The sequence below is a fragment of the Topomyia yanbarensis genome, chromosome 2, assembly GCF_030247195.1.
Source record: "Topomyia yanbarensis strain Yona2022 chromosome 2, ASM3024719v1, whole genome shotgun sequence".
In the NCBI taxonomy this organism is placed as follows: Eukaryota; Metazoa; Arthropoda; class Insecta; order Diptera; family Culicidae; genus Topomyia; species Topomyia yanbarensis.
The window spans coordinates 185,045,953-185,060,421 of record NC_080671.1 but is presented as its reverse complement, the minus strand read 5'-3'; the positions used below and the strand labels follow the sequence as shown (position 1 = coordinate 185,060,421).

At 35.8% G+C, this 14,469-nt stretch overlaps 1 protein-coding gene across 4 annotated transcripts in view; it reads left to right on the top strand.

The window, feature by feature from the left end:
• Positions 1 to 14,469, top strand: part of LOC131682379 (protein bunched, class 2/F/G isoform) — a 449,872-nt gene that overhangs the window by 288,812 nt on the left and 146,591 nt on the right. The window contains exon 4 of one of the 4 annotated variants that reach the window (XM_058963813.1): positions 12,147 to 12,165. The exons of the other annotated variants lie outside the window; for them this stretch is intronic. Coding sequence (XP_058819796.1) covers positions 12,147 to 12,150 — 4 coding nt within the window. The 3' untranslated portion in view covers positions 12,151 to 12,165. Of the gene's footprint in view, positions 1 to 12,146; positions 12,166 to 14,469 lie in introns of those variants that run through there. 4 annotated transcript variants of the gene reach the window in all.

The window sequence follows — 14,469 nt, the reverse complement described above, 5'->3', positions numbered from 1 at the left end:
TGATTACTAATATCTTCTAATTTACGTAAAAAATTGTTAAATGTATCATTGGAGGAATGACTAACTAACTGGAAACTATAAATATTAAAAAGCTCAATAATTTCAGCATCTCCTGATTCCGATACATGGAAAGCAATACATCGCACTTTGCCGAAGAGTAGCGTAGGTGTAAGGCCAACTTGCTATGATGATTTCGATTCTACTTTCTAAGTCAATTTGTCACCTCTTCAAACAAATATATTGATACTAATCTGTTCGTTTTTTAATAAAAATAATTCGCTCAATTTTTTCCACAATTACCATAAGGATTGGAAGATGTTTGACTACTTGAACATTGCTGTAATGTCTATTTTATTACAGGTTCATTTAACCACAAATTGAGAAATTGTTTCAATTGCACCTAACGAAAACGTAAGGGGTTTTTCGAAGATGAGAAGATCAGAGCGCAATTCCGAAAGCACTCGAGTTGAGTGTATAGTAAATGCAGAAGAGTCGATTTCAATTTCTTGATTAATTTTTCCCTCTTTTTCTCTGATCATCTGATATACTGAAAATAGGACATCGAAACAATAATCCCAACTTATTGACTTATTGGCTCAACTAGTTACAATATTTTAGTCGCTCTCCGTTATAATCTACGGAAGTACGTTCACTGTATCGTCACGGCGTTTTCAACCTTGCATAGATATTAATTGGAAACCACCGAAATCGACTAAAATGCTGCTGCCGGTTGCAACATTGAATTTATTATGATTATGATGATATAGATATATGGTTTAGCAATCAATCTAATACAAAGTAGGGATAAAATCACGACAGTTAGTCCTACCGCTACTGTGTTCGTTTCTGTATGTCTACAAAATTAATAATATACGAGGGTATATACTTCGTGGATTGATGAACACCTCAGAAAAAACGCTGTTTTGCCACTTTTTGGCCTGTTAACTTTTTGCTTATTTCTTGCTTATTGTTTGATTGTTAAAATATCAAGTTTTTCCGGACTAACAGTATTTTAAAACTGTCTTCTCGGCTATATTGTCATCAGTTAATTGAAATGTTTTTGTCTAACACGCTTAAGTAAGATGCATAATGTACTACTAAGCGTACAGTGCACTAATCTATTAAAGAAATTCTATTTGCGTATGATTTAACCAACTTTATTTTGGCCAATTTTTAACATAATAAAAATTTAACATAAGTTTTGTTAGACGCAATCACAGTGCTCATTTTGGGACAGTTTTTGTGCGCAGTGTTCTATAAAACTTCTATATGTCCAGAAGATCTCGTGCGAGCGACAGCGATTGCGTCATCATTGTTACCGCCATATCCATGTTCGCGAATATCTGATTTCATTTTTGTTTCGTGCCCTTATTGGTCACTAGTGTCGACTTCCTCAATGATGGTTGACTGTTGATTTTGAGATACTAGACGCAGCTTTTGCCGTCAATATTATCTGAACAGCAGCCACATCATTTTCACCGAGAAAAATCAACAAGTCCATGAAATAAACATGTTGCGGTGACCATAAAATCTTATAAATTTAGTAATTGTTTGTTTTTCAGATTGGAGACTATGGATGTGCAAAGGTGTAATGTGTAATGGTGTAATGATATTATCGCAGAATGTTTTGTACGTTCAGTGTCAGGTAGGAGGAAATAGGTCTGTACACCTAGATTCCAACTACAAAAACACCATTCAATGTATGGGGGATTACTTCCCAGATGTGTCCTTTATAATGAATTCAATTTCTTTCAAACGTTACAGGAATCTTTTAATGGCCTTGATAATCACGATGCGAAGCATGTAAAATGATTGCCGGAAAAATTAATCACCTATCGGAATACTGTCTTTGAAACAGTAGCTATAGTGTCCCAGTACAGTGTTTTAGTGTGACGACAAATCACAGCTATTTTTTTTCAAAAGTAAAATTCAAATAGGTTGTTATGTTTTATGGCTACTTGTTTGAAAATTTTGAATAATGATTATCAACTGTACCGCGAAATATTCTTCTTTTGCGATTCAGCAAAGGTTTTTTATGAATCAAACGGAGGAGAAACTGACCACAATTCATCTACACGCATACTATCAGGGTTTTTATTCTCACACACGGTCAGGTTGGGTACACATGGCCAATAATGCTGTACAATTTGCGTGAGGTGACACCGAAAATGGCGATGTTCAATTAAAAGTCACTTTACTTAAACTTACTCTCAAAATAGTTACGTGACGGTGACCCAAGTGACGTGAGTGAGGTGACTATAAGAATAGGCCTTCCTGTAGTAGATAGTGAAGTGATAGAGGAATTGAAATGCTGACTTAAACCTATTAGGGACTATTCATAAATTATGGCATGTTATTAGAGGGAAGAGCGTGTAGTCCTCCAGCGTGGAGACTTGGAACTTTTGGAAATAGATTTTCATATTGGTCACGTTTTGCATTTTATTAGAAGCGTCGTCGATTTCGAATGTTTGGAATATCCGCCTACGCATTAATTTCAAGAATTTTTCGACATATTTGGCCGTATCCTGCATTTCTTGCGATAGTTCGCGCATCGTATAATAAATCGGTAAACATCAGTTATACCTCGTTTTTTAAATTTAAATTTACCCTGAAAACAATATTAAGCAATTTAGGAAAAAATTGGGAAAACTCGGATTTTTTCAATAATATTGATAGACAATTCAAAGTGTTCGAGTATCGCGGTTTTTCAAAAGCTGTGAATCCTAAAACTTTGTTCGGGAATTTGTGAATAATTGTGAATAGAAGAAAGCAGCCGCATAAACTCGAGATTACTGGAAATCATTTGCTGATTTATAGTTTCAGTAATGACAAAACTGCGTTCTAATCAACCACTACAAATGTCTTGCCAAACAAGATATTTGTATTTTGCAATGTGTTACGATGCCAGGGTGTAGCCAATTTATTAGTTCATTTGCGAATGTAACCAAGACAACTAAGAAGAAGATTTTTATCACATCAGAAAGCAGGATAATCGTTCGAGAAAAATTTGTGAAAGTGTCGGATGACGGTGCAATTATGTAAATCCCACAAACATGTTTTCCAAAATTTCAGGCTAACAATTATAAGTATTTGTTATATTTAATTTATCCTAGAATAGAAGTAAGATTATTGTTAATTAGATCCTATATACATAATACGATTACATGGAAAAGGTAGTGAAAGACACTCTACATCAATATTTTGTCAGTTTTCAATAATAATTCAAACCAATAGTTAGTGCTCAAACGAATGTCACTTCCTTTTTTGTGGCCTAAACCAAGAATTGTAGCTGTTATTAAGTATCCGAAATAACTGTACCTCTATACCAACTTAGCTCTTTATGGGATTTGTTAGGATAATTTTTAATTTTCAGATGATGTTTTGTGGGAAAAAATGTTACAGGTATTGCACAACAAACAATCGTCTTAGAACTGCAGTCGGTCACCTAAATATAGATAATGACGCGACTGCCAACAGGTTAAACACAAATCAAGATGAAAAAATGGTGCCAGTGTTAATCAGTTTCAACTTAACGAAGTTATATTAACAGTTTTCCTATTTACCCCAAAACACTCTATGCTGACAAACTTAGTCCAGACGAGGGGGGGGGCTGTTATACTTTGCGTTCATCGAACGCCCTTTAGGCAACATGTGCCCTACAACCACACGCTTGATGTAATTCTACACCGAGCATGACGTCAATTCGTCGATCGAAACTGTTCCCACCTTCCTCGTCTCTGCGTTTATTCAGTTTCCTACGAATCAAATGTGGTGAGTCGAAGACTCCCAAGTAGTTGCGAAATATACATACTGGGGAACATATTGAGTAACCGAGAAAGTGCATTTTACTGCCTTTGATTGAATCCCTCGAAATTAAGACAGCAAAGCTCTCTGGTGGTGGTTGTTGTAATGGTTGAAATGGTAAGATTGACACCGGAGGGGGTGTTTCGATTCGAATAAGGAGTGACAGATTAATGAGTTGAAATGCCGTTGCGATCAACTTTGAAACCAATTTGCAACCGGTGACTGTTGGACTAATGCGATTATATGATCACTTTGTTGTTTCACATTTCACTCTTTTCTCACTGAAGCTGACGCTATCTCTATTTGATACTGGTTGCATCAGGCAGTAGCAGCTGGGTATATCGTATCTACTAGGGGTCACTGAATGATACGTTTATCTTTGGAACTGCTTTTTTTACGATGCAGTGCACCACCCTGGCGGTTGCTGCAGCTTGCTCAACGCGATGGGCGTGTCCTTATCTTAAGTGAAGGACACGACGTATAATTTCAATGCTTATCGCAAATAGAAAACAAATCCCTTGCGGTAAACGATAAACGTAATTACATCTCGTTAGACAATTAGTAAAAGGTATTAAAGCAAAACGACATCGAGGATGATAGATTTTGAGTTCGATGTAGCCTGTTATATCATTTTGTCATTACCACAGAAAGCAAACAGCTCGCTCACAAAGTACAGGCATAGTGTTGAAAGTTATTTTTGTCAATTACTCAATTCGAAATAATTTAATCGATAGCGAAACATTTAAACTCTCACACCCACTATTGCGGGGCAAATCACATCAGCAGTAGCAACGGGATCAGTTTAGATTGAAGCAGTTTCTGTGGGATCGTTTATCTCGGGGCTGCCTTGACAAGAGGTGATTTATTGCACTGTAGTGTCGAAATTATTTTCGCAATCGTGTGTGAAAAGTAGGAAGCTTCCTGTTGCGGCTAAGACAATACCTTGCACGTGCAGTTTGCTACGGATACATCAGGGGTGAAATCTCACCACACAGTTTAAATTGATGGCGTCAATAGATAAACCGAAATATAGAAAAAAGATGGGTGGGTAATGTCAGAGACATAACCTAAATGAAGTAGAATACACTTAGAATGTTAATTCGATTGCTGCAAATTTTTACTATCTTCTGCATGGTTGCATTAAAATCAGCCATTTCGGTATTTCTGGTGGAAATCCCGATATAATGGTACACGTACCTTGGAATGAAAAGTATTCAAACATTTGTACCTTTCTTGAAAACTCTAGAATAAATCTAGCATAAATTCAATTCATATGTTTTACATACGATTATTGAGTTTTTTTATTCCACATACACTGGTCCCAAAAAGTATTTGTCTTGCTGCATATTTTTAGACAAAGCTCAGTTTAACGCGTGGCATGCACAAATAAAGAAAATTATGGGACAAATCGGATAATAAACCCACTTCACACCAGTTAAAAGCCAATAGAAGGGCATTTGCACGTGAGGGATTCCATGAGAAACCGGCCGACCGCAAAATATGACCATCATCGTTTCGAACGAAACTTTGCTGTTGTGTTCGGTTTATGAATCTCCATGATTTTTGCTAGCTATTGTAATATTTTGATACAAGAGTAATTTTTCAAAAGGGCGTAGACGTTTCTACGTGCATTATTTTCCAAAATTTTTTGGTCGATTACTCTATTTTATACAGCAAAACTATCTGGGAACGACTTACAGGGAATGACTACCTCTATGCGAAAAAATGTACGCTAAAAAAAGTCATTTTTCAAATAAACAAAAATTTTCATTAAAAAATGTAATTGCAAAAATCCCATTTTTTATATTTTGCCAAAAACCTAAAGACAAAAGAAACATTTTGAATGTGATGCATGAGGAAGAAGTTATTGGTAAAAAACTTTTTCTAACAATAACTTTATACATGTTTTGAAATTTGATACTAATTGACATACAAAATTGTAATTTCATTACTGAATATAATTCTAAGTATTATTTTGAATCAAAATGCATTTAACAAAAATCTTCCTAAATGCGGAAATTCTCGAGATATTTGGAATTTTGTTGCAACAATAACAATTTATTCGTGTAATTAAGCCCTTTCTAAAAGTTATTCGCGTTATCCCATCATAAAATGTCAACAATCTAATGTTTATCGTCATAAAGACATAAAATAAACTTTTTCAGTGTATTTTGATCATGGAGAAAGTGTCAAAAAGGTTTTCCTAACAACAACTTTTGGCAAATTTTTATAATTCATAATATTTGCAGTCAAAAATACAATTTTATTTTCGAAAATGTTTCTAAAGCCAAATTTAAATCAAAATGCTCATAACAAAAATTTTCTGAAGCGTAGCAGTTCTCGAGATATTTTAAACTTTGTTTTAACAACACAATTACTTTTTTCTATTATGACATTTTCATAAGTTATTCGCGTTTCTTCATCAACAACAATAGGTTTTTCAATAGGCCTGTAACATTCCTTGTAACTTTCCCATTGCCATCAAGGCGATATCGTAAACCATTTGAAAGCTATACAAAAACAATCAAAATTTTGTTCAAGCATAGGGACTGATGATTTAACTATATAGTTGAATCATATTCTAGTTGTTTTCTTGTAGCTAGCTTTCCAATAGTTTACAGTATCGCCTTGATGTCATAGTGAAAATTATATGAAATGTTATGGGTTTTTTGAAAAACCTAAACATTTAAAATGTTTCTTTTCTCTTTTGGTTTCTTTTGACAAAATATAAACAATTTTAAAAATGTGTTTTTTTGCGATTTAAATTTTTAACATAAATTGTTGTTTTTGTGAAAAATGACACAACCTTTTTTCAGTGTATTTTTTTTCCTATTGAAGTTTTCATTCCCTGTAAGTCGTGCTCATATAGTTTTGCTGTCCAAAATAGAGTAACCGAACAAAAAAACGAAATTAATGCACGTAGAAACTTCTGCGCCCTTTTAAAAAATTGCGCCTGCGTCAAAATAATATCATTGACTGTGGAAAATGTTTTGCCTTCCATGCCTGTGAAACCTGCCTAGTTTCATCGGAATATAAGTTGGTTGGGTACGATTTTGGAGATTTTCGGACGGATCTTTGTGGAATGGGGAATTCCACACGTGGGATGTCAGCATTGGATCGTTAAGGCGAATATCTTGTAGGGGAAGATGGGGCGATTTTAAATTTTTGTGAATTACGCCTCCTTGTTGTGGTGCATTTTACTCCACCTATTTTTCAAAGAATAGGTAATTTATAGTGATTTTCAAACATTGCATATTTTTCATAAAGTATGGTTTTTTAGTGTTTCGGATTCTCCTCGTCAGTAACTACTACAAACTTAAGGCTAATTAGATAAGTCCAAACCAGCACCACATTGGCGCAAGTTAGACATGGATTTTAGTGTCTAACTAACGCCAATTTGGTGCTGGCTTGGACTTATCTAACTAGCATTAAGTTGCCGTTAGTTATTGACGAGGAGAATCCGATATGCCATCTTTGTTCAACGCATCGAGTCAAAGGGTAGCGCCACAATAGGGGCACTCGATTCGAGTTTTCGTTGCGCTCAAACACGAGAATTTCACTGTTCTCAGCGGATTTATACTATTATCTTGGTTCTTAACAACGAATTCTGTTGATGCCAATTTGTATGCATCCCATTGATTCTAGGGCGAGTTATTAATGAATGCAGTGATGTTAGTATGGTGAAAATAGGCACTGTACCATAGCACTTTACCATAGTTTCGGTCATATTTTCTCTACAAATAAAATAAGCATAATGCACATTGCGTCATTTAGACACACATAAAATAAGCCTCTAATCTGGATGTACAAATACCGTTATACATCAACCTGTTATAAAATTAATCTGATTCTACGGATCGTTATAAACTTGCATTTATAGCATGATATATGTTGATACGTAAAACGTTTTCTCAGTTTTCCTCCTGGCACCGAGTATTTTAAGTTTCCCTGGGTAGTGTAAAAATGTTCCAAAAACTCGTAAGTAGGGTTGTGGTACCGGTAGTACCGGTACCAACAATCCCGGGAATACCGACCCATTTTTGGTACCGAAATACCGCTACTGAATAAAACTAAGAACTAGTATTTTCGGTACCATGCAAAATTTTTGATAATGAATATATCTAGCATAGAACTGAAACCTAACGAAAACCAAAATGTCATCGTCTCCAATGTATTCCGTAATAACGGGAATCAATATAAGTAAACGAAAAATCACTGTAGTAAAGGTGTTGTTATTGGTGTCCGGTTCTCCAACCCACACTGGACACTTAGAATTATATGTAGACAAGGCCCTCATGAGCGACATGCAGTTTGTATAGGCAGTTTGGGATGGGAGCTCCAATTTGAAACGATAACAAGCTCACATAAAGTAAACGTAATGATTGCTTCGCCTTAAAAAACTGTGAAAATTTTTGTGATTGACTTCGTTTGTTCAGTTATCTGTGCGGTAAAACTCTAATTCCTTGGAAGCGTGTAGTTGCAAACTCGCAAGTTACGTATTGGAAACTATTATTACCACAGTATACCTTGATGGTGTCATATTTTACGCCTGATGAAAACCTTTATTATATAAACATGTTTCAAAAAAAAGATTAGCAGGATCGGCGGCATTTTAAGTTTGATGTTGGCAACTCTCGCTGAACTGAGACTGCAATATTCCAAAACTATTTGGTCGAACATAATTAGAATGATCTTGACTTTCAATTCAGAGTACCTACAACAAGCAGAAAATAATGGATATGATTTTTTGTGAATATTTCATAAACGAAATTCGAATTAGTTCCACTTATTCGAAATGTACCGCTACAACTAGTTTGCAGCCTACATTACATCTGTCTTCGATTTACTGTTTAATATTTATCTATAAAAGAACGAACACCGATTTAGTACCTAGTAATTTTGGATTTGACGGACATCGTCTGGAATGGCGCAATTTGTGATTTGTTGTCGGTGGGATGGGCTGTCTGATTTACGAATGGCAGGCAGGCAAACCAAACTGCTGTATTAGGCCACTGTGCAGTGACTTACACTGAATCGTGCTCGAAAAATGCTAGAAGATAGAATCTTTCTTTTTATCATCAGTATCAAACCATTCAGTTCAGCATCTATCAGCTATCGAATCCAATGATAGTCGCGACCTAGGAATCAACGAATTTACCACCTTACAAGAAAAAATCTTCTGCAAGAAGGTGAGATATTATTCGAAAGTAAGTGAGAGTGCTTTCTTGATTAGAATACTTGTTAATACATGTTCAGATTTATTTCAAACTTCACTTTTTTAAAGAAAATTTTCCAGTACCGGTACCACCTTACTGTTATTTAAAATACTTTACAATTTTTTTCTTCTATCGAGTTGTGGAAAGACTTAAACAAATGAGTTTTTGGGACAACATGGAACTATAAACCTGTTATAATAATGTTTTAAAAATTCTTCAATTCCGCGAAATTATACCCTTTTGTTTATATTTCATAATATTAGTTGTTTGCTTGGGATACTTTTCCTACCCTTTTCTAGTTCAAAATTATATCATTTTCGGACCATTTTACATTTTACATGATGCTTCCAAACATTTTCTCGCTGACTACAAAACAGAACATGAAATGATTTTGCCGAGAGTATAATTTTCTATTAAAATGTGGACCACTGATCTTATGTGTTTCTAAAGAGAGAGTCTTTCGATCGTGTTTAAATTCGTAATTTTCAACGAAACTAAAAACGAAAACAAATTTTAATGAGATAAAATTGTTCAAAACATCCATAGAACATAATTTCGAATGTAACAGTTACATAGAAACCCCGAGCAAAAATAAATGTAGAAACATAAATTGGAAGAAACGTTTTGTTTTGAGAATTTCAAGATACTTAATTACCAACGCGAAACTGGCCAAATGGTGTCTTCGAAGATTTTCTTTAACGTTACAAGTCCGTTCCACTGACAGTGTGTGTTCACTGATGTAACCTTCTAAAAGGAAGATATTTGTTATAAACTGCAAATTGAAAAATTACCTAAATAAATCATCATCAAAATGTTAAAAAAATAAATGTACTAGACCCCTCGATAGAAGATTTCAAAGTCATGCTAGGTGCATCTAAGCTTTCGATCAGTGTGTAGTTTAGCGATACTGAATTTTTGTCTTAATATTTTCTACCAGAGACACCGTGCACTCGTAAGTAAGCTTTACGAAGTAACTGGTATCAAACAATTAGCAGTAAATCATAATATCAGCAGTAAATCATAAACCAACGCACTACCGCTTGCCAGAGGAAACTAAACCAAAGAGCGCACGCCATGGTGAATTAATCAGAACACCCCGGACGCCACATATATTTTAATTGGCAAGAGAGTGTGATTCTCTCGCACCGAACCACCCCATCACCAGCGCACGCTTGAGATCCGTTTATTCAGCTCCGAAAGAAAGAGCTTTCTGCTTTTTTGTGATGTGTGATCATTGTAGCTTCCCGACCAGGAGAAAATACCTGGCCAATAACCCGAGCATACTATTTGCTGTTATCATACCAAAACCTGGTATTAATTGATTATTAATACCTCATTGAGGTATTAAGCAGGTATTGAAGAAACATTCTTCAATAACTGCTTAATACCTCAATGAGGTATAATACTTTATTTTAGTATTATTTATGTATTCCAGTTATTTTTACAAATACCAAATCAATACCATATTGAATTCCTCCATACAGCGAGTTTTGTATTTGGAAGGTTGAAAAGGTTTTGTTATTATTCAGGTATTATAATAACTCGTTTCAGTATCAAGCAGTTATTCGTAGTACATGTTTCAGTTATTATTTCAAGTATTTTACCTCTTATGCAAGGCTCCTCAATATCTTATTGTGGTGTTCAGTATTGGGTACAGTATACCTGTATTTGGTATTCTTAAGTTATTTTCTTCTGCTCGGGTCCCGACCAGGAGAAAATACCTGGCCAATAACCCGAGCATACTATTTGCTGTTATCATACCAAAACCTGGTATTAATTGATTATTAATACCTCATTGAGGTATTAAGCAGGTATTGAAGAAACATTCTTCAATAACTGCTTAATACCTCAATGAGGTATAATACTTTATTTTAGTATTATTTATGTATTCCAGTTATTTTTACAAATACCAAATCAATACCATATTGAATTCCTCCATACAGCGAGTTTTGTATTTGGAAGGTTGAAAAGGTTTTGTTATTATTCAGGTATTATAATAACTCGTTTCAGTATCAAGCAGTTATTCGTAGTACATGTTTCAGTTATTATTTCAAGTATTTTACCTCTTATGCAAGGCTCCTCAATATCTTATTGTGGTGTTCAGTATTGGGTACAGTATACCTGTATTTGGTATTCTTAAGTTATTTTCTTCTGCTCGGGTTCTGTGCATGCATGAAACTGACACTCCAGTGTCATTGGATTATATACCATATTAACACCCAAGAATGCGAGCTGACATGGAACGAAGCAGCTGCTACGCCCATAACGACAGCGCAAACTAACGAATTTTTATTGTTTCCTTTTTATATGTGTTCCGCAGTTCATTGTATGACAAAGAGGGATGTCCTAGCAACGCTCGCTGATTGGTCGAATTGTGCGGACCAATGCGGATAATTACCACTTTCACAAAATCCATTATTGCCGTTATATTTAGTAATTTTACATTCTACGGAGTTAGTTACAAAATTGTTGTGCACATTTCCAACCAGATAGCACAAAAATCATTTTTTATTCTGTACAACAGCAGATATTCACGTTCAAAAACTCGGATAAAATTCCGGCTGAAAATTGTGAAACGTGACCCTATATTGAAACGTTAAATACTTCAAAAAATGGAGAACATTAGGATTCTTTTGCCTTATGGAACACAAATATTTAACACCATTGGGTTAGGAGAAATTCTCGAAATATGATGTTATCGTGCTCTACAGTGGTGTAAACGCATATCTTAGCTAGAACTTTTACACTCGCATTAAACGTGTGGCTATTCCGAACTTAAAGTCAGAACGAACGATTTATTATTACGCATATAAGAAAAACATAGCAGATATTTGATAAGAACGCGTCTAAAAATGTATTCGGTATAATATTAATATATTACAATGTAGAAACAGCGTAAAACAGACGAGATAAACCTCAGTGTCATAGGTCAACTATGTGCCACTTTCGACAGAGTAGAAGCTTCTACAGGTTCAACAGAGCAAACAACCACACATCGTTCCACCAATTACATCCTTACTTGTATTCCCACTTTATATCTTCCACCATTTTGCTACCAGTCTCCTTCGAACAAAGCCAATTATTGTGCAAAACTTTTAACATTTACACCTTCTCTTTTTGTTCCAGGTGAGTTAATTCTTCTTTGTCATAACAAAACACCGAACCGACAGCTGACGAATGAGTTGTCAGTGATTCCTTTTGCTGCAGGCGGTAAGTAGATATACAATGTGCTCGTAAGTGGCACTCTGACTGATTAACCGGTTGACTGCGTCAGATAGGGTATTGTCACTGATAATGGGGCAGATGCGTTATTAGAATCCTAGATATTACCTGCTCCGTAAGCCTGTTGGAAATCTTCTTCGGCGAAGTGAGATGCTTTATCTGAAACTTAACTACTATCAACGGTCATCGGTCATCAATCCTAAATAATCAGATAGTGTTTTAATGTCTACAAACGAAGATTGATGGTCGATCTGTAAGCAGTTCACCCTACTTCCAATTCAGCGTAGGAGAGCCATTTGCATTTCCTACAAGCAAGTGTAAACAATAGGAATCCATATCAGTGGCGATTATTGCACAGCTGTCAGATTAGATGATGGAATGGATTGTTGCGCCCAGCAACATTCAAACTGATTCTGTTGATGGCAGAACGTGGCCACCAACTTTCAGTAACTCTGTTACACGTAAGCAAAATAAAATGACCACTACCACCTACCTGTAAAAACTCGATTTATAGGTAATCTCGATTGACCGAGGTCGTAAATTGTGCTAAAATCCATTAAAGTCCGAAGGCAACAACACTACTAACCATTCATTAGTTTCGGTCTTCGGGGCTTCGCGGAGAAACACAGAAAGAAAGACCTCCAAAAACACAAACCGGGTACGTATCGGTCGTATGACATCATCGGCGTCACAGCTTATTTCGGAGAGTTTGTTTGTTGTGTTTGTTTTTATTGCCGGTTTATGATACTGACTCGCCGTGAGTCTGTCGAAGCCATGATTGTTTTGATTCACTCAAAATGGGGAAGAATCGCGAGAGATGAAATAAAATAAAACGAATCGATTTATTGGTTTACGACATGGTTTGTAGGCCTGTGTGGCCGCAGGGCCTTCAGTCAGCTGCAGCTGACGATGCGCGATGGCTAGTTGTTGTTTGCAGCCCTTTCTCGGTACAAAATCGATCGTCCAGATGAGAGCAAATCGAGGTCATGTCAGCATCAAAAAGATTTCAATTTACGATTGAAAAAAATTAAATATCGATTATTATTTTCAATTTTCTGTGTTTGAGTTTAATTTTTTATTGTTGGGGCAATTTCATTTTTATTGCGTTGGCAACACATTAAATTCAATACCTTTTTCGTAATCGACTGGAAAAATTCTACAACTGTTAGAGTTTTCAATTTATTCTCGCTGATAGCTCCAACACTTTTCAGTTCGATGTCATTAGACAATTTTTATTGCAAAACAATAACATTCTGAGGTATTATTATGTATAGCATCACATCATCAAAGTCATTTGGTTACTTGCTGGATTTATTTACCCATGGTTGATGCAAGTCTGAACTTATAAAGCGTTTAATATAAGATATTCAATGACTAATGTAGTTCCTACTAATTGCTCCAAATTGATTTTTTACGTTTCTTATAAATGAAAGGTATACAAACTCTTAAACGTTGAAGATGTTTTCCGAAGCCCGGTGAGCCGATTCTTGTGGCCACTCGGCTCAACTAATTGGGGCAATGTACATTATCGAGAAGGAATATTGATCAGACACCACCGCCTGCTAGCTCATAGTATTCTTACTGCGGTGGTTTGAATTAATCCTACCGACTAAACCTAAACCTCTTGCTCCTCCCAATCATCCTTTCGGGAGCACCATCAGGTATTACTACGAGAGTGATTGTACTCTTGCTCTTTTTACTTTGTATTAATCATTCGTGTTTTTTCCACAGTTCCTGTTTCTTGTTTGCTGTCCAACCTCAGTTGGTATAACTGACCTGCTCAGGTCTACTGCAAATATTGTCAACTTGCCGAGACCCGATCGGATCCAGAAATGCAGACCATAATGACTTATATCTCTTTACAACCCTGTTTGCAGAGTTTCTAATTTTTCTTGGCGCTACTCGTTCCTATTTATCTGCTAACTGGTACTGTGAGTTTCCCGACAGCGGAATTTCTCCCAATACCGATGCCTGTTTTCGTCATTTAGTTCTTAGCCACACCGACGGTTGGATCCCTTACGGTGAAATTTATCTAGACAACTATATCTCGTTTTTCTCCGAATTCGTGTTGTTCGTTCGTCTTTTTTCATCTTTAGTGGCTGTTGCTGTTGCTCGCTGATCGACCTTTGCTTGTGTAACTAGTCTACTCACAACCATCGCAAATATCGAAACTTGACGAGACGTGAGTCAGCTTCGGAGGGGCCGACCGATTTGACTTACATTCTTT